At 34.4% G+C, this 22,010-nt stretch overlaps 1 protein-coding gene and 1 long non-coding RNA gene across 2 annotated transcripts in view; both read right to left on the minus strand.

Moving 5' to 3' along the window:
* Positions 1-400: 400 nt before the first annotated feature.
* The window catches only part of LOC138324943 (uncharacterized), an 83,172-nt gene continuing 61,562 nt past the window's right edge, over positions 401-22,010 (minus strand). The window contains exon 2 of the long non-coding RNA XR_011208708.1: positions 401-589. This is a non-coding gene — a long non-coding RNA (uncharacterized lncRNA). The remainder of the gene's footprint in view (positions 590-22,010) is intronic.
* LOC138326103 (ephrin type-A receptor 2-like) overlaps positions 401-22,010 on the minus strand; it is a 74,618-nt gene continuing 53,008 nt past the window's right edge. The window contains exons 11-15 of the mRNA XM_069272238.1: positions 3,886-4,040; positions 3,513-3,626; positions 2,945-3,059; positions 2,377-2,470; positions 401-1,571 (exon numbers count right to left, since the gene is read on the minus strand). Of these exons, the coding sequence (XP_069128339.1) occupies positions 1,439-1,571; positions 2,377-2,470; positions 2,945-3,059; positions 3,513-3,626; positions 3,886-4,040 (611 nt within the window). The 3' untranslated portion in view covers positions 401-1,438. The remainder of the gene's footprint in view (positions 1,572-2,376; positions 2,471-2,944; positions 3,060-3,512; positions 3,627-3,885; positions 4,041-22,010) is intronic.

The raw sequence follows: 22,010 nt of genomic DNA on the forward strand, positions 1-22,010 counted from the left end.
CTAAATGTAGAAGAAAAAAAGTGATACAAGAAATCTCTAAATATATACCTTATATATACATATAAGGCATGTTGTGATGAAGCCACTAAAGCGATGAACGCCATCTGATAACATTATACCGACACGGGACAGACACAAGTAAACGTTTACCAAGAGCTGAAACGACAATGTACAATCTAATGCGTGTATCGGTCAGAGGCTAGATTCCGGAGCCTTCCTACATGTAAAAGGGGGCGAACGTTTGACTTCATGACACGTGAAATGTGGATGTAGGAATGTATATTCCCATTCCCATAATGGATTCTTTTGTTTGTAATCCTAGTGATAAGGATAGGCTATAACAGCTTCTAAACTTGAATTCACAGGGATAAGGGAAAGTAAACGAATCCAGACTCGTAAAATTGGAAAATACATGTTTTATTAGAAAAGCAAATCATAAGTCGGCAATAGAGCGCATTTATATAATTGGGGAAATTAAAACATATAATAAAAATAAAACCTTATCAATGTTCTTACAATAACATCATATGGCAGGGTTTAGCTAAATGTAGAAGAAAAAAAGTGATACAAGAAATCTCTAAATATATACCTTATATATACATATAAGGCATGTTGTGATGTTTCTCCGTGGCCAAAGGAAAACATTGATGTGTTCTAGTGTAACTATATAATTAATAAACTGCAAGATTAGTCATGAGAACAAATCGTTCTAGTGTCGTTATATATTAACATGGATGTGCACATTTTGTAATAATTAAATTTTGTTTGTTACGACCATTTTTATTGGCTGTAAATTTACTTTATCAGCCCATAAAGGAAAAAATGGCGTCGCCGTTTGTGACGTTACTTCTGATAAGCTGATATGACGACGTAATGATTTCATAGAGAGACCCAAACTGAATTTTGAGTATTTCAGAGATTATCTTTAGTAAATTGAATTTTAACTTGAATGGATTTTTTATGTCATGGAGATATAACACAAAAATCTGAGTGTACTACCATCATGAACCGTATTAAGAGTACACTCAGATTTTTCAGATTTCTACTAAAGTCATGAAAAAACAGTCACAATTTACAAATAACGTGGCTAAATACCATCATATGTCACAACAATTCTGGTAAGTTATATACATGACAAAAACAAAATTATAAGGTGTTATATTAAAATTATGAATGAAAAAAGGTTACAATATACATTTTTTGTAAGTAAAACAAGCTCAGTTGCAGTTATTTTCAACCGTATCATTGTCTTCATGTACTTTTTATAAGTCAACTGCACTTTCAAATTTGGAATGACTCTTCAAATATTGTGTCTTTTATCTCTTTGTTCGCGCAACTGCAGATGAATTTCTTTATTAAGTAGTCCGCATATCCGAAGAACATATACAATATCGACACGTTTAGCTGCTGTCCGGTCCGAGGTGGTTGTTCACTATTTTCACTGCGTGGCGTAGTAATAGTAATCTGCAACACTGGATCTGAAGGTACTGCTGATCTCCTGTACAATGACAGAGAACTTTGGCCGTGATGACTGTTTATCCTGCCAGCAGTTCTTCATTATCTCGTAATGCCTACAAAAACAAGCATACTCGTAATGCACGTCAATTACTGTCAATTTCTATTTGTTTATTTCCGTAAGTCTTGCGGCTTATAAGACACAAAGTACAATTTTAATACATATTGAATAATTTAAACATGTACAAGAGAGTGATTGTATACAATAAAACACAAACATTAACACACAATTATTAAACATCATATACTATACAGTTACGGTGTATTAAGAGACTGAGAACGTTTCTGCAATGTAAGTTTTAAGAATTTTCGTAGATTATTTAACATTATTTACACTGAGTAATTGAACAAGTTTGAACACACTTGGATGATAAAAATAATAAGATTTCAGATATCTTACTCGTAGTTGGGTATAAAAAGGACATTTAAGGATGAACTGAAACTCATCTTCTATATCATTGGTATTACAAACTGTACAGATTCTATTAGGTCGTGCTACATTTTGAAACCTACCACTTTCTATATTTAACTTATGACTACTTAATCGTATACTTGTAATACTGTTTTTATACTTCTGATCAATGGGTTTCTTTAAATAATATTGTAAACCAAAATTGTCTACTAGATGTTGATATAAAATTCCTGTCATGGATGCTTACCGCTTTAATCTCTCTGAACGATATCTATTCATACCATATAAACCTAATTACAACTGACTAAATAATGTAACCAATGTTCCACAATTTGGTTCAACATAATATATACTATTGAAGGTTGTGGAAACAGATTGATTAAGCAGATGGATGGCTGGTATAGTATCACCTAGTTAATGTGATTTACCTGGACTTTGCGATAACTTACATGTCAGCACAGTATTCCGGACGGCTCATACGGTAACCATTGGATACCTTCGTGGCCACCTCCATACTCCGTATTCCAGGGTAAGGCGTCTCACCTGGAGTTGTCAATGATTAATTTTAGATAATACAATATCCATCATAGACAATAGCCTTATCATGACTAAAATTGTATATTTCTCGTGACGCCATAACTTCAGCTTACGTCTGAAGATCTGACATATATCCATAATATTCCCAAACTGGATATTATACATTTATCTCTTTCTAAACTGTAACAATCACTTTCGTTGGCTTAAAATTATTTTAACGTATGTAACGTCGCTTCTAATTGACTGATAAAATGACGGAATGATAAAATAGAAAAGTGTCCCTCAATCAATTTGGAGTTTTGAAAAGAATATCGAAGAGATTATCTATTAGAAGGATCATTTATAAAGATTGATTTCAATATTTTTATCACACACAACATCATAAATGGTATTTAATTTCGGATTGTGTGTGTTACATCTCCATAAACATGTATTCAAGATAATCATTACGTAATATACTTTTGTACATATGTATCATACCTAGACTGAATATTTCCCACAGGACAATTCCATAGGCCCATACATCACTCTCTAGGGTCGCCTCTTTCAGTGATGTCATACATTCTGGAGCCATCCATTTGATTGGCACCTTCTCCTGATTAGTAACAAAAACATGTGGTTGTCACTTAAAAGCTTTGTGAAAAAATATAATTTATCTGTTACATTGCTGAATGGATGATGTTTTCATATATTATTTTAAAACAATTGTCGGTATAAGGTTCCTTATGGTTTTCTTTCATTTTTTGAGTGCTTTTAATTTTTCGCTTATTTTGCGTACAGGTGGAACTCACGAAAATTGATCGTCACAAATAAAGTGTAAACATAAAAAGAACCATACGACTTGAAATCGCGAAAATACACTGCTATAAAAAAGGTTCATTCGAATGCTTGAGGAGCTTCGGGCATGAAATAAAAAAAAACCCTGAGTTGTCTTCCTTACCATGGGACAACAATCTTAAAATAACATATTTAGTTATGTTTGTATGTGTTTCATGATAACAGTGAAACAGTGTAAAGTAGTCTGACTATGGATACCTATCGAACTTACCTTCCCTGTATCTCCATCCTGCTCGGTCTCTTTCGTGGGTCCAAAACCGGCAATTTTGGCTTCAAGACCTGATGTAAGAAGAATATTCCTGGCAGCAAGATGACGATGGGTAATCTAAATAGATTTACCGAGTTTTTTTAAGACGTTAATTAAAGCCATTTCATTTGTACGGTAAAGTAACTTTTTTGGTATATTGAAATACTTCCTTATCCTTTTGATTTTGTATTTCATTCCCATACGTTATTATATTTGAAATCAAAATATAAAGCAATGGGTCTTAAAGACTGCAAATAAATTGTTTAGAAATTTTCTTGACAAACCTTTACATCAACAATAATCTTTGTTATACCCAAATTAATGTAAATTACTATACCTCTTTAGAGGCTAGATACTCCATCCCTTTCGCTATGTCAAAGGTCATACGATACAAGGTGTCCACTATGCTGTCTGTGACGTTCGTCTTCTGGTTCTGTAGCCACGTCCTCATCACGCCACCCTCATAATACTCCAGCAACATAAACTGACCCACTGCAGAAAAGATAAATACCACTGTGATGAGTGGCTAATTCTCATTCCATTATAAGGTTACTTTCCTATTTTTATAAATACAGGATAGAGATTTAAAAAATGCAGATCGCTGACATATTTTGTAAATGCTCACTACATTGTTTCAAATTACAATAATAAAGAAAAAAACATTAGGCTGAGTGGAATGTATCAATATAGACCAGCATATTATTGTAAAATGAATATACTTTAATTGAAACAAATAACATAATAATTCTGATAGAAACATTTCTGAAAATGAAATTTATTTTGATACAGTGTACATATAAGTCAGAGGATACAGTACATGGTTTGTTGTCAAGGACAGCTCCGACGAACTGTACCACGTTGGCATGGGAACCAACTTTGGTGGCGAAGAAGTTAATCTTGGCGTTCATTACCAATTCGTCCAGCTCAGTGTGTGATTCTGAAATAGAAGATCGAAATGTATCACCATGACAAATAGTAGACAAATATATTACTATTCAAATTATTACACGAGACTGGCATTTCAAATTAACACATCCAACTCCTCTGTCTGTCGGCCCCCTCTATATACAAACCTCCTGTTTATCAAGTATCAAATGATCATGTTTAACAAAAGTTGACTTAGTTATAGAGACCACATTTCCCTTCCTATTCCTTTCGTGGCTTTATAGACATGCTTGAATGTATTCCCATCAAAAACATTTTATTCAATGTATCAGTTTGTTTTCACACCAGAAAATTTATTTATTTCTTATCATTTTAGGTTTCTGTAGTTTGAAAAGTAATGATTTACTTTGATATCAATGAAAAACAAATTTTCACTTTCGTTTGAATTTCAGATTTTCCTACCTTTTAGAACCTTAGCTACAACAGTCCTCCTATTGTTTGTTTTGACGTTTTGTGAAGCTTTGAATATGTCAGCAAACCTGCCAGTGGTCAGCTTCTCTACCAGGGACACCTTGTCGTGAGGAACTTCCCAGGACTGGTGGTCATTGAACACCATTTGACCGTACATATATACATCATCGTCACCAACATCCGAATAGGCCAGGTTCTAGTTATAATGGATACGAAAGTTTTTTTTGGTTATGTTTCCTTTAAAATTTTACACAGTAATTGTTTCTCTATCAATACATTTCATGTATCAATGCTTCATCGTTATTAATAGTCTAATTTGTGTTCTACGTTAAGGAAACATTGTATCGAAAAAATGAAATGATGAATATATAACATAAAGCAAACATAAGCAATAAATTTAAGAATAAAAAGTACTAAAAACGAAGCTACAATATATGTTTATCATGGCTATCTAAAGTATGATTCCAGCATTTGCGTTAAGGATGTATTCCTCTGAGGTTTCAGTCCCGTTGAAGTCTCGTTTCTACAATGATCAAAGAAGTTATGAGATTTTCAAATATAATTTATCAAAATCTTTAGCAAGTTGCCAGTTGGAAATTTTGTCAAAAAATTACATTTCTATTTTTAGTAGGTTTTTATACGGGGATTCTAAGATTTGGCCGCCATTTTGAAATTGTGTCTTTTTTTTTGCTTTGAGAAGAGTTTTACCATTTTTTACTGAAATTGTTTTTACTCTAATCATCACTGCGCCAGCAATTTTAGCTGTATCGAGCTAATTTTTGCTGTAAATCTTTACTAGGTTCGTGGTAATTAAAATATTGAGCACTAATATGTGAAATAATACGCTTTTGTCACTTTATTTTTTTTTACATTTAATGAAAATTTGAGCACTTTGATTTTTTACTGTAAAATACTGAAAAATAACAAATATTCAAATGGGGCAAAAAAGTAAGCACACGGACCCCTAATTTTTTGGCCTGATTTAGAAAGAACAATCCTTTCCCTACTGATATGCAAAAAATTAACAAAAGTTTAATACCATAACTTTTTCTATAAAAGGTTAAATTTGGCAAAAATGACTGAAAATAGTGCATTCTGTAGCTCAAAATAAAGGTGTAGGGGTAGCATATGTTGTTATTCTGAGAAAAAATGTTAGTCTTATTAATCAATACTGTTATATTTTTAAAGAAGACTACTAGAAAATAAATTCTACAAACATCCATTCATATCAAACACCTCATTAGGAAATTATGGCTTTAATCTCTTGTGTATATGGTAAAAACGGCAAAATTCCGATAAAATCCAATATTTTGTCAACTAGTTATCTTTGAATGACAATAGCTTAAAAACGAGCACACGGACAGATGATTTTTCTTCCATTTTCTTTTATGGGATGAACTCCTATTTCCAAAAATCTATGCGAGAAAATAAGTTTAATACAAGAAAATTTTGACTTCTGAGAGGAGTACATCCTTAATATGCGTATTCTGCATAGACGGTATTCGTAAACGTTCTATATTTTGTGTGCTCTGGCATCCCTGACTTATAAAACCTCGAGATAAAATGGTCTATTTGAGTTGGGTTTTTTTTTAATTCATGAAAAGTCTTCATAACACGACCTGACTCTATGCTGTTACTATTTTATGACTATATACCGCAAAGGATTTTCTTTCCATTTGTCTATTAACATCATTGGAGTCGATGTAGGAATTAGTGGCCCGTCTGCGCCTGGTCGTTCGCCTCTGTATGTGACCATATATGGACTCTTTGTAGCGATTGAGCCGCCCAGTTCTCCAAAGTACAATCCCGGCGATAAGTAAGCCAGCAAGGATCAGCATAACTTAAAGGGAAACGGAATAGTACGAGTGATGTATTTCGTGTAAATATAGAAAATATATTGTTTAGTATGTACTAGAGTGCTTAACTACACTTAAAATATACTATGTTTGTGTTATATATTTGTAAACATTTACAAAATCTTTGGGAATTGATATCATTATTGAGAAAACAAAACAAACTGTATATCATATACCAGATAAACATCGACATATTGACGTCAAGGTATAGTTTGCCTCCTGTAGTCTTTCGTATTTAAAACGATGACGGTATATGCGGCAAATAAATTAATCTATATAAACAGTCTTGATTCCATTTCAAAGCTAGTTTTGTATTTTTTTTTGGTATTCCTGGAATCCAATATTAAAGTTATATGTGCCGTATTTTTTTATATTCACGTATCAAGATAAGCTTTTAATATGTTATTCATTACCGAAAGTTACTAACATTTTGAAAATTACAGTAAATTCAATGCATTGGGTTTAAATTTTACAAATACAAATAGGAGCAGAAAATGATTTTTAGCAGTACTGCCAAAAATCATTATATGTACATATATAGTGAAGCGAAATGAGTACCTACGGTCAGCCCATGAAGCCAAATTATCGTCTACAATTTAATTTCACATTTAGTAATTGTAAAGTGATTTCTGCAGGAAAGTTTCTATCTAAACATACATAAGGCATAAAAACCAACAATTTTACATTACATGATTTCTGTGTTGTAACTAACGTTTATAAGACATCTGCAGTCATTTGAATGTTTTTTACGGTTTAATTCATCAAACCTTGTGGTTTTTAATAGGTTAATGAAGAAAAATTAGCATGTCCAAATTTCCGCCCGGTTACGGCACATATAACTTTGAACATATTTTGTCAACGGTGGAAATAAAGAAGCGACCGTGCTCCATCATTTTGTGCGTTACTCATCTGTCATTACGTCATTTCGTCGTCTCGAACGTTTTTCATAAATGAGAACGAAAATTCTTGCGATAATTCGCACGAGGGTTCGGAAAAGATAGAATATGACGTTTTAAGTGGAAAACACGACGTTTTGTTCGCATCGTGCACGTGATTTGATGAACCAATTACATTGATCGATTCAGTGAAATGTTAGAATGCTAATAGTAATTGTTAAAATGTCCTGATGACCCTGAATGTGTCCAGATTTCTTGTACATAAATAGTTGAGAGAGAAATTATTCTATTTTGTTTTTGTATTCTACATACCTATAGTAATTGCCGCTATAGCACCAGCTGACAAACCTTCGTATTCTCCTGAAATGAAAACCAGATCAACACTACTGAAGAAAATACCACGCAGATAATCAGATACTTAGTGACATTGTCTTAAAACATGAACACTTATTACGTTTTTAGTGGAACTTTCATTATTTACCTGTCATGAAAGTAATTTCCACGGGATCACTCTGTTCTTCTCCGTACACAACGACAAACTGAGCGATGTATGTGGTCTCGGGGTCAAGGTCGCCAAGCGTGTAGTACTCAGCGTCTTTGTGAATGTTCATTGACCTTGTCTGCCCAGACACATTGTACATCAATAGAATGTCCGTACGGTCATAACACGTTGGTCCCTGATGCCACTGGAAATTAACGCTGTACGAAGTCGAACCTGCGACCTCTAAATCCATTGGACCAGAATCTGTTGCAAAAGAAGAAAAAGATAGAATACTAGCTGTTGCAATAATGAAAAATAATTGAATAGCTTGTTCCTCTTACAGTCGTTACGTATACGCCATGCAGATATAACATGCTAACCTATAGTGCTGTAACGAAAGATAAAGGGATTCGTTGCATACAATTAACCTGCTTGCAGTTAGTAAAACTAAATCTGAAATCCATTGACGTAATATCATATTAATAGGTGGAGAGAATTTCTATAGAACAGGATTTATTAGAAAACACATCGCGCCGTATCGAAGTCCAGCGTTTGCTTTTGGTTGCACCTTGCAATGTAACAATAGTGTGGAAAAAACCCAGAAAAATATTATTAACACAAATGGATGATTTTTGTATGATATTGTTTTTTTTCGCACCTATAATAAAACCTGCGTATGTGTGCACATGGTGGAAACGAATTGCTAACAGTATAAAACATATACTTCTGATCGCTGTTTCCTTCCACATTCTGAATTTAGGACTCAGCTGTGATTTTTACATAAGTTCGATAAATAAAATCTTTCTTTTACCGTAGGTGTAAAGAGTACGGGTCCCAAGAGCTACACAGTTAGCTTTAAAGATTCCATTTTAATGCAATGTTATTAAACAGATTAAAATCTGTTTTGTTTCCGTATCAAATTACTATGCAGAAAGATTTTTTTTAAGAAATGTCGTGGTGTGTTTTCTAGTAGGGGGAAATGCTGCTGCTCTAGATAAATAAGCCACAACATGGAGCCGACTGCGTGCAAGAATAAGTTCGCCCAGGAGTATACCTGTGTTTATGTATATCCTCGATGCTGAGGACGTGATAAAATATTTTAATTTAAAATTAGATAACTATCGCTGTTAACAAATAATAGTTCATATAGATTTGGTGCGGAATCGACGTCCTGTCCTTACCATATATCATTTATGTAAAAAATAGAGATATTTTTGAACATTTTTATCGACATCGAGAGTCTTTGTATATAAGAAAGTACACGGGATTACTGCCGCAATGTCAGTCCTTGAACAAAATGTTAATAATAGTAATTAGTTACAGATGGTTTTAATTTTCAAACTTTATACTTAATCAATATTGTGTGACCAATTGATGAATTTTATTGTCCTGAGTATATTTAAGTTATAAGAACTATGTATGGTTTGTGCTTTTTTCCCCATCAAAATTGTCGAGTTTTCAAACCTGATAGACAATGATTTGAATTCAATATGGTGGAGGTGATTTCGTGCACGCCGTCCCCGATACCGTACCCGATCCCCGTACCAGAAATTATGTTTATTACAGATTACTCGACAATAAAACAAGCTACATGTACGATAATAATTTTGGTACGGTTAGATTTGGAATTCAATTTTACTTCATTGTATCTTAAATGTATGTTTATGTAACGTGATCGAGTAAATTACTTAACGCTTCTCTGTTATTGCTTACTTAAAACCCTAAATCACTTACACGCACGGGTGTTGTGCGTGCTTGTAGGTGATTTAGGGTTTGAACCGTATACAATACTGAAAGAAAGTTTCGTCTCAAGCTATATTAGTTTTTCTGTATTAAATTGCTATCCATTCAATAGAGCATCGTAACGCAACAGCGCCAGCAATGTTAATAATTATATATTGTTTTTAGAAACTAGTCTGCTTTTGTTTCTAAAGATGCAAACAACGGGATTAACGTTGAAAATATCATGCAATTTTCATGTATGGAGAATTGATTAGCAGTCGCGCGTTTTTTTCGAATTATATAATGAGATGAATATTTGATCACATACCATAAACAACATAGAGGAAATTTAACCAGACTGATACGAACAGGACATGGGACTCACACGAATAGCTGTTAATCTGACACTTGCAAAGTCTGGGAGTACTAACAATAGTATGTGAATTTATAATGAAAATATTATATTATAGTTATTTCAAAACGTCGAAATATCATTCAATTTTAATTAAACGTCCAGGTATGATTATCTCTCATACGTGAATATGAAGGATAGGGATATTCTATCATCGGGGTCAAAAATGTTCACTTAAAAAACCCTCGGCAAGTTTCTGTGTTTTTCAAAATTGTGTGACCCTCGCGTAGAGTATCCCTATCTTTATTTAGTCTTATGTATATGTTTGATAAACGTACTTACCATCTATTGAATGGTATGCGGTAACGATGGTCAATATCAAGTAAGAATAGTGAAGCATGATATCCGCAGACTTTGCTTCCTGTATATGAGCCGGGAAGAGACAGCACGTCAGGTGTACCGACTCCACCGCTTTGTTAAATTTGTCTTAAATAAGAATTGCGTCATTATATATCAGGGTAGTTTGTAACTTGATTTAGTTTTTTGGTTGCTCGTGCAGCTGTAAACCACATGGCATGGATCACGTAACACAACACCACATACCCCAAAAAGTCATGGTATTTACACAAAGTGTTTATTGTTACCTCGCGTTGTTCTTACATAAATAGCTCGGGACATCTTAACCACTTGAACCATGTAGGATAAGAGTACAAGACATGTTTTACTAATATATCATCAATCTATTTAAATCTACAAATATCATTTTTTGTTGATATCACAGCTAGAAGTTAGAGCCCGCATAGTAAAACCAATGTGTCTGGGTTAGATACACATCCCCATTCAGTCGTAAAAAGGAATGTTTTTTTTTTTTTTTAATAAAAAACAAATTAATTGGTGTGCATTTACAATGACAATGAATCGGTTATACTAACCATTCCCCATCCATTAAATGGATATTCTGTCAGATTTATTTCTCCATCACTACATCACTAGTGATGTCTGTAGTACTAAGTTTAAAGGTTGCCAGGTACTGATCGCTGGTTGGTGGTTTTTCTCTGGGTACTCTCGCTTTCCTCCACCATCACACCTGGCACATCCTTACATGATCATGTTAATACGACGTTAAACTAATAAACCCTGAAACCTAAACTATAGTACTAAGTAATGCTTCGCTGAAACAGATACAAACTATTTTAGCTAATATGTAAATGAACCGGTTTGTATGCATTCCATTCGCTTCATTAGAATCGATCAGATTTAATTTCAATCTCAAACAATTTTATTGAAAATGGCTAAAAGATTATAATCATATGCTACCTATTTACATATATGTCTTCTCCCTAAAAATACCATGCTGTCAACCTGTCAAGCTTATGGGGAAACGACTTAACTATGAATGTTTTCCTGATTAAAGTAGTAAGCTAAAATTTAATCTACAGCAGTTTACCTTAAGCTTAGTTAAGATGGGTGGAACTCTATACTGAATCACTCAGTGACAGTTAGCTTGTCGTTAGCAAGTCTCGTTACTGGTATATATTTTTTCAACTTTGGGATAATCTTAAATTATTTCATCATATAATTATCATTCTGCATTTTTTATCATAAAATATATAACTTACAATATTCTCTTTCATTTACTTAATGTTATTAAAGTTCATTCATGTCAGACACGTAATCTCAATATTGAGGAAATAAAGAATTTGCCTGTCTCTGTGTGTATATTGATCTGTCACAAAATGAATAAGTAGATACAAACAAACATGTAAAAACAAAACAACTGTGTTGTGATATCTTAAATATAAAACAATATATGATGTATTAATAGATAATAAGGCTACAATGATCTCAGAATTATCAGGAGATGGACTGATAAATAGCAAGTAAACTTTGATTCTTGAACAAAAATGGAAGAAAAATGCGTCGATTGTCTATGTTCAAAGTCTTAAAGTAGGGATTACACGCATACTGAAGCATGATGAGAACTTAAACCATCAAAACAAACCCCAGGCATGGCTATGAAGATGAACAAAATGCCAAAAACCTGAAGACAGAGAAGGTAACCAAAATTTCTTAGGCGTATCATGATCCCAAATTGTTTTAAGTACAATGGCTGAAAACTCAAAAGTTTTTGCTAAATTGCTAACATTTTATGTATGCTGAAATTTGTGTCTATCAGTTCTTGCGAACGGTAAATTATACATATTTCACATCCTCTTGTCACGTGTATACACGTAATTTGTTCAGGTCTCTCAGGAAGTTTAACATAAATATTTTGTGCTTAATAAGGAAAACCCTGCTACGATCAAGAACTTTTTAAGTGATTTTTAATTCAGGCATTGTCATCGTTTCTACAGGTAATTCAACTTACACAAATTTGTCTGAGGTGGTTTGTCTGAGGTGGTATCTGAGATAAAACTTTACAGTTGAGTTGACTGTTCATTCCAAGGATTGGGGCGATGACTGCTACTATGATCATGACTACGTTGCAGGTAGTGTTATGGATGACGTCAGAGGTTTCTATTGCTCTAAAAAATAGCACCTTATAAATAAAGCTAAGCTATCCTATCTCAATGTTTCGGTCTACCCGCCGGCGGTTTTCACAATATATTACATTTATTTTGTATGCATTAATGAAACGTATTGGTGACCTATTTTATATTTCCTGAAATCTATTTGGCAATATATAAATGATGCTTTTAAAAATCATTCCAAATCCCATTTCATTTTCTACTCTAGTGAAAACGTCTGTGAACATAAGACTACTTGGCAGATCAAATGAATCTACCGGCGTTGTCGAAGTGTACTACATGTACGATGGTCATTGAGGAAGTGTATGTACCTCCTTACAGAGAACAACCAACTAAATAATTTTACATAGACCACAGTGTTAAACTTTGTTAAAGTTTGGTAATGTATTATTAAAACAAAGGAACATTAGTTAGCTATTGTGTTCTATAATTAAAGTCAATGTTCTCACATAACACTAGATAGAAAAAAAATGGGTACTTCAGCTCAAACTCAAACCAGGGTACATGTAGTTATATTGAAATCAGGCGCATTTTTCACTAAAAAGTACTGAAATTCTTAATGTTTTTACTAATTAATTATCAAAATTGATATTTTGAACCTAAATCTCAATCTAAATTTCCAAATTCATATCATGGTTATCTAGGAAAAATTACCCGTCAGAAAACATTTTTACTTTTGAAATTCATAATTAGCCTGCCAATCAGCGGCCGGTTGTAAAAATTCTATCCTGGGCTGAATCTTGTATACACAGGGAACATTTCGAAGGTATTTTCTTTATTTAGTTGGTTGTTCCCTTACATGATTTTCATAACAGTAGTACGATGGTCGCGTGTAGAATGCTGAATTATGTGTGTTTGTTTTGTAAATATTTTCACTGAAATCGGACTCGATGAAAATACTTAAAATGTCCCGTTTCATTTACTATGAACTTGGCTAACCTAGATATACATCGGTTTTCGCACACGAAAATATTCTAACGTTATACCTTCTTTAACCTATTACGTATACTATCTTCGTACTAGGCCTGCTGTAGATTTAAACAGTTGTTTTTGTAAGTGAAAGTATCACGGACAATCATTTCGCAGGCCTACCATTAATTTTGTTCACATCGTCCTTTTACCGTTTTACTGACCCATGTTTATCATTCGAGTCGAGCAATCTTATGGTACTGAATAAGACGATACCATACTCTATATAACAGTGAATTATAAATATTGTATTAGATGCTACTAAAAGTGTTATTCTGTTGTGATGTTGGAATACCTATATGACAGTAAATAAATAAATCATTATTATACTGTGTATCTCTTTTAACTCAATTTAACAAACCCTTAGCTGCACATCAGTCTTAAGGAAAAGAGACAAAACGTATTATATAATTACCAAGCATTATGACTTAATTGATATGCCAATCTGGCCAAACCCGTTGGTTTTACTTTGTAAACTCGACTTAATGCTATACATATATCTATAACACAAAAGATCGTCAAGTTAATTATATTATTACTTATTCTAAAATTATGTTGAGATAACGTCTGTTTTGATAGGATTATTTTCATGATCTAATTCCCGTTAGATTCATAGAAATGTATGACATTGTTGTGGTGACATCAACGTTAACGTTACACTGCTTTCATATTATCATATGCCTATGACATTGACAGTGTAGACGAACTGTTAATTATAAAATTTAATGTTATCGAACGTAATAGAAATGATTCCAACGTTTTTGATCTAGGCAAAGTGATCGTAGAGCAAGCTTTACAATTACGGCCGTTTCGTCGATTTTATAGACAAATATTGTAAGATTCTTTATAGACAGACGTCATGGAAATACAATAAATGTAATGATAAACAATCTAATTGATAATCTTGACAGAAAATGGAATTAATGCTGCATTTTTTACACCACGTATGACATCGCAGGATGAACAATGTGATTAGCTGCGGAAATTTCAAGTGAGCGGAGCTTTGTGATATCATAATGTAAGAAGCAATCTGATTGTCTAATGGTTAAGTAGCGGGACGATCTCAAATTACTTTATAGCTGACGAATTTTGGATAAATTTTAAGGAGATATATATACGACATTGTATGCATCACTGCATCCTTTATAATTTTAGAATGAGGATAGAACTTCAAACGTCTCGTGTTATAGCTAAAATCCATTATCTATTTTCCAGAGTAGTCATAAAAAATGACATTCCATCCCCTAAATAACAGGCCTTAGGACCGTAATGATTTACAGCCATCGCGATTCTTCAGTCGTCTTCCGTGAGTGATGCTTAAATTAATTTACCAATGGAAACCAACAAATGATCCAGTGATTGGGGGATGGTTATTCGATTATATTTATTAAGATATATTTACATATGCCCTTATAGTCAACGGAAGGGGAGTTGTGTTCAAATTAGCTGGAGCGGATGACAACCAAATTTGTGTAAAATATATTGAAAAAGGACAATCAGTATTAATATAGATTACATTCATCCAACCTCAGGTGTCTCAAATTTTCATGTATGCATTAAAAGTATTCTACATTTTGATATAAATATATGAAATTTGACGTGAAACGTCACTGTAACACTACAAGCATTTGTCTTATTAAATAAGTCTAGTACATCAAAGTTGATAATATCAATATATTAGGAAATTAACAATCTAGCACTGAAAAAACCCCACAGAAATCACACCGACATGGATGTGGGATAAGCACATATTGAAATAAAGGTAGACTTGTTACTCGAATGCCGCGGCGCGCCTGTAATTGACAAATAAGGTGAATATTCCTATCACGAAATACGGTAGTAAATCATGGTGAACACACCATTACACGATATAAGTAAATGTATGTGTTTATATAACACATGAATGGAAGCGATAGGAAATTAAAATAATATTCTGATTTAATGAGTAATGATTGAATGTGTCTTTAACAGAAAGTACATCTGTATATTTTATCACAGGCTTAAAGGATTTGTGCAGCCAAAAATTGTTTTTGATAATACGTCAGGATATTGTTTTGAATGAATGAAAAATTAAGTCCCACCCAACGAATCGCCTATCTTTTAGCGCTATCGGTTGGTTTTGGTCGTGATTTACGGGTAGTGTCGACTACGGTTCAGAGATAATGAGCTAGGTGGTCACGTGGTCTTGTGATGTCAGAGTAGTCCCCGGCTACACAAGGTAAGCCCAGTACTATACATGTATACAGCATATATACGTATACGTTAGATCTATAATTTGAGTTTTTCGAGTAAATAGTTATTCTAGCTTTATGATGTAGATATTTTCAGTTTCAAAACATTCCATTGTTACATTAACGAATAACAGAAAGGAGAAACCAGCAGCTAAATTCAAAACACAGTTTAATTATATGTACAATATTATACAGAGATGGTTTACAATGTCTAAAGTAATTGGTGGTGGTACAAGAGTAGTACGATGATTTAAAGTGTTACTTATCTGTATGCGAATGTCCTGGTATAATCCTTGATCCTTCCAGGTTTCAAATTAACAATAATCACAAATCCACAAGGAAATTGAATGTCCACAGATGATTTGTAAAGTTCCAGGCAATATGAATAAATCCACACAAAGTGTTGTAATAATCCACAGATAAAGTCACAATAGCTCTCCCAATAGAATCTTATATGGCGCTGTACAATTCTTGATATGTCTTATTACAGGTCTCATTACAGTTCTGATTAGCCTTGGGCAGCTGGAGTATATATCGCTAAACCGTAATTCAAGAATATTGGAGAACCTCCTACTTCTAGAAATATCTAACTAAAAACAGTAAACAAGTAAACACACATAACTTTCTGGAAATAGATCATTCTAGATATCTACTTAAAATCAACATGTTTACAAACATATTTGTTTATACATGATTATATTCTAGAAAGTTCTATAACCTAAATCAATGATATGACCTTCATAGGATGTATTGATAAAAAAAGCTATAGGAGTTATCTCCCTTATCTCATAACTACATGTATTTAGTGTCATACATAACACACCCCTCCTTAAAGAAAAGAAAGTTTTCTTGAAAAGGAAACTTTCTTCAAATATTAAGTCATATTTAAATCCTTGATAAAGCATCTGCTAGAATATTGTCTTTCCCTTTGATATGTTTGATGTCAAGATTGTATTCTTGCAAAGTCAAACTCCACCTGAGAATTCTTTGGTTTTTGTTTTTCATTTTCCCAATGAATGTCAAAGGGTTGTGGTCGGAAAAAACCAACACAGGCACAACTGTAGTGCAGAGATACACATCAAATTGGTTCAAGGCCAAAATCAACGCTAAACATTCTTTCTCAATGGTGGAATAATTTCTCTGGTGTTTGTCAAACTTTTTCGAGAAATAACAAATTGGATGGTCAATTTGTTCAGTACCTTCTTGCATCAAAACAGCACCAACACCTACATCACTGGCGTCAACAAACAGTTTAAACTGTTTATTAAAATCTGGAGCAGTCAGAACTCGTGAGTTTGATAGTATGGCTTTCAATTTCTCAAATGCAGACTTACATTCGTCTGACCAAACAAATTTGACATTTTTCTTTAGCAAAGCAGTAAGTGGAGCTGCTATAACAGAGAAATTTTGACAAAATTTTCTGTAGTATCCAGCCATACCAAGAAATCTCATCAGCTCTCTCTTGCCTCCAGGAGTTGGAAAATCTATAATTGATTCTACTTTGGCCTGAACAGGTTTAACCTGCCCCTGTCCTACAACATGGCCTAAAAATTCAACAGTTGCATGACAAAATTCACATTTCAATAAGTTTACAGTCAATTTCATGGTAGTGGGTCTTTCGAAGAATTCACGAATCCCGCGTAGATGGTCTTCCCACGTGTCGTGGTAGTTGATGACGTCATCGATGTATCCACCACAGCCTTCCAGGTCTGATATCACGCTGTTAAGAAGACGTTGAAATGTTGCCGGGGCATTCTTCATACCAAACGGCATAACTTTGTACTGGTACAAACCTTGTGAGGTTACAAATGCCGACACTTCTTTAGCTCTTTCTGTTAATGGCACCTGCCAATATCCTTTCAACAGGTCAAACTTGCTTACGTACTTGGCTTTGCCAACTTTGTCAATACACGAGTCAATCCTTGGAATTGGATAAGAGTCTGTTTTACTGACAGAGTTTACTTTTCTGAAGTCAGTACAGAACCGGTATGTCTTGTCTGGCTTTGGTACCAGAACACATGGAGAGCTCCATTCACTTTTGCTTGGTTCAATAATATCATTGTCCAACATGTATTGAATTTCTTTCTTTAAGTGTTCTTCTTTCAAAGGATTGACACGGTAAGGATGTTGCTTGACAGGTGGCGCATCGCCTACATCCACGTCATGATAGATAGCATCTGTTTTGCCTGGTGTATCCGGAAACAAATGTTTAAACTCAAGTATCAAATCTTTCAGTTCATTGCGTTCCTTTTCTGATAGATGACACAGTTTCTTGTCCAAGTTCGCGAGCACATCTGAATTCCGTAACTTAACACCACAGTCTAAACCTACATCTTGTACACCACCATCTAAGTCTAATTTACAAATATCAGCTGTACTTTCACTTTGTGATGGTACAGAGGCCAAAGTAGCAATAGGTTGAGAGGTCTTGCTCTCTTCTCTATCTACATATTTCTTAAGCATATTAACATGACATAATTGAGTTTTCTTGCGCCTCCCTGGAGTTTGTACAATGTAGTTAACACCATCAACCTTTTTCTCAACAATATAAGGTCCAAAATATCTAGCTTGCAAAGGCTGACCCGGTATTGGTAATAGAGCCAAAATTTTGTCACCTAGATCAAAGCTTCTTGCACGGGCATCTTTATCATACCATGTTTTCATTTTGGTTTGAGTAACGGCCAAATTTTCTTTTGCCAGTTCACATGCCCTTGTCAACCTTTGCTTAAAGTTAGACACATACTCTAAGAGATTCACTTTAGAATCTTCGACCAAAATTTTGTCTTTCAAAATTTTCAAAGGACCACGTACAGTATGTCCAAACACAAGTTCAAATGGACTGAAACCAAGAGATTCTTGTACAGATTCTCTAACGCCAAACAACAACATGTGTATGCCTTCGTCCCAATCTCTTTTGTTTTCAAAACAATAAGATCTCATCATATTCTTCAATGTCTGATGAAAACGTTCTAACGCACCCTGAGACTCTGGATGATAAGCACTAGACTTATACTGCTTGATCTGGAGCTGGTACATGACTTGTTGAAAAATACCAGACATGAAATTCGAACCTTGGTCCGATTGGACAGCTTTTGGAAGACCAACCAATGTAAAGAATTTAACCAAAGCCTTGACTATGTTAGGGGCTTTAATATTCCTGAGTGGAATGGCTTCAGGAAAGCGTGTGGAAGCACACATAATAGTTAAAAGATACTCATTCCCAGACTTAGTTTTGGGTAGAGGACCTACACAGTCTATAATGACTCTACTAAATGGTTCCTCAAATGCTGGAATGGGGTGCAAAGGTGCAACAGGGATTTTCTGATTAGGTTTCCCTACCACCTGACAAGTATGACAAGACCTACAAAAATCAGCCACATCCCGTTTCAACTTGGGCCAAAAGAAGTGATCTAAGATCCTGTCATAAGTCTTGGTCACACCTAAATGCCCTGCCATAGGTACGTCATGAGACAAACTCAGAATATCTTGCCTATACCTCGGTGGGACAACTATTTGATTGACAACTTTCCAGTCTTCCTCGGGAGACACATCAGGGGGGCGCCACTTGCGCATCAACACACCTGACTGACGGAAGTAACAAACCGGGACTTTCTCAGCCTCTTCCTCACTCAAAGCCCGATTACACAATAAGGAGATTTCAGGATCTTTCTCCTGTTCTACTATAAGCTCCTCTCTAGACAAAGATGATTTGCTCATCATGTCAGACAAAGAAGTACCCTTGTTAGGAACAACTCCATCACTATCAAAGTCTACAGGATTTCTCAAAAGATCACACTTGCCCCCGATATCCTCTATATCATGAGCCAAGAAAGTGTCACCTAACCCTGGACTATAATGATCCTCAACTACTGCAACATCAGAAACCTTCTTACTCATTGAACGAGTTACAGCACAAGAAGGGAAAATACCAGGAAATTCCTGTTGAATAGTCTCAGCATCATCTGTTTTATCAGGGATACTGGACACTAAGGGATCTACCCTAACTTTCTCTCCAGCCAAGTCATTGCCTAAAATGAGCGACACGCCCTCTATCGGAAGTTCCGGTCTAACACCAATGGTGACAGGCCCAGTAACCAAATCTGACTTTAAATAAACAGAATGGAGAGGCACATTAACAAAACCTAACTCTACACCTTGAAGCAAAACACTACTACCACATGAGGTCTCCTCAGACAAAGGCACTACACCATCTAATATTAAAGAATGAGAAGCCCCAGTATCTCGCAAAATCTTCACAGGTTTCAAGTTGGTAATATCACTAGTAAGTGAAACAAAACCTTCAGAAATGAAGGGAGAGTACTTCTCCAAGACACTATCAGACTCTGAGCTCTTAATTTCAACAGACACTTTAGAATCTTCCACAATATCACTAAGCTTCTGACTAGGCTTTGACATAGCTAACACAGAAGGAACTGACTGTTTACGCCTTTGCTCCTTACGCTGGAGAGAATAACATTCAGACATAACATGCCCTACTTTCTTGCAGTAATTACAAACAGGACCAGAAGGAGACCCCACACCTACCCTATCATCTGTTTTAGAAGCAGACTTAGTTTTATCACCTAATTTAGGTTTGTCGTTGGAAGGGCCACTAAAGGTTGGGTTCCTAGGCTGACCAAATTTACTAGTACCTGTGGTACTGTTTTTGTCTTGAGAACTGTTTTTAACAAATGAGCCTTTGTGGGTGAGAGCGTAATCATCAGCCATTGTAGCTGCTTCACTAAGTGTTTCAACTTTTCTCTCATCTAAATGAGTTTTTATGTTTGTGTGGACACAACGTTTAAACTCCTCTATCAACAATAATTGCCTCAATTTACCGAAATCGTCATCAATTTCTTTAGAATCACACCACCTATTAAATAATTGTTCCTTTTCTCTGGCAAATTCTACATGAGTTTGTTCATCTCTCTTTCTTGAGTTTCGAAATTTCTGGCGGTAAGCCTCAGGAACTAACTCATAAGCTTTCAAAATAGCTTTCTTAACTACTTGGTAATTTGAAATGTCATCAACAGATAAAGAAGAATAAATGTCTCTAGCTTTACCAATCAGGACACTCTGAAGAAGCATTGTAAGCTTATCTTCAGGCCATTTCATACTATCAGCTATTTTCTCAAAATGTAGAAAATACTTGTCAACTTCTTTCTCTTGAAAAGGAGGAACTAACCTAATATTTCTACTGACATCAAAACCTCTGTTTCCTTGTAAACCCCTAAAAGTTGGATTACTTGAACCGTCTTGAGAAGCTACAGTAGCTCTAATTCTTTAATTCTAAGTTCTGTTTCAGCTTGAATTTTCTGCTTCTCTATTTCTAACATCTGATCTCTCTCGATCTCTTTTTCTTTTAATTTTCTTTCAATTTCTTTTTCTCTTAACTCCTTTTCTATTTCTCTTTCTCTCATTTCTTTTTCAATTTGTTTCATTTTCATTTCATGTTCAAGTTCCATTTGTCTAATTTGAATTTCTGAACTGATTGTTTCCTCTATACTATCTAATGCACTAGAGTCAAATTTGCCATTGTCAACAAAATATCTTATAATTACATTCCGAATTTCAGCTTTCCTCAAATTAGTTTTGATAGCTAGGCCTAAATGTTTACTCAATAACAGTAAATCCTTCTTATTAACTTGCAAAAGAACTTCCAGGGATGGCGCTTTAACAAACTGTTCTACCTGCATAGTAGTCATATTTATCTAGCTGTTGGTTTCAAATGTAAACTCAAAGTTTGTACACAAATTTTGAAAATTTCTTAATTAATTTTTCAAAGTTAGATTTCACAAATTGAATATCGATCTCGGACACGAGCCCCCAATTCTGTTACATTAACGAATAACAGAAAGGAGAAACCAGCAGCTAAATTCAAAACACAGTTTAATTATATGTACAATATTATACAGAGATGGTTTACAATGTCTAAAGTAATTGGTGGTGGTACAAGAGTAGTACGATGATTTAAAGTGTTACTTATCTGTATGCGAATGTCCTGGTATAATCCTTGATCCTTCCAGGTTTCAAATTAACAATAATCACAAATCCACAAGGAAATTGAATGT

Source organism: Argopecten irradians, chromosome 6 (genome assembly GCF_041381155.1).
Source record: "Argopecten irradians isolate NY chromosome 6, Ai_NY, whole genome shotgun sequence".
Lineage (NCBI taxonomy): Eukaryota > Metazoa > Mollusca > Bivalvia > Pectinida > Pectinidae > Argopecten > Argopecten irradians.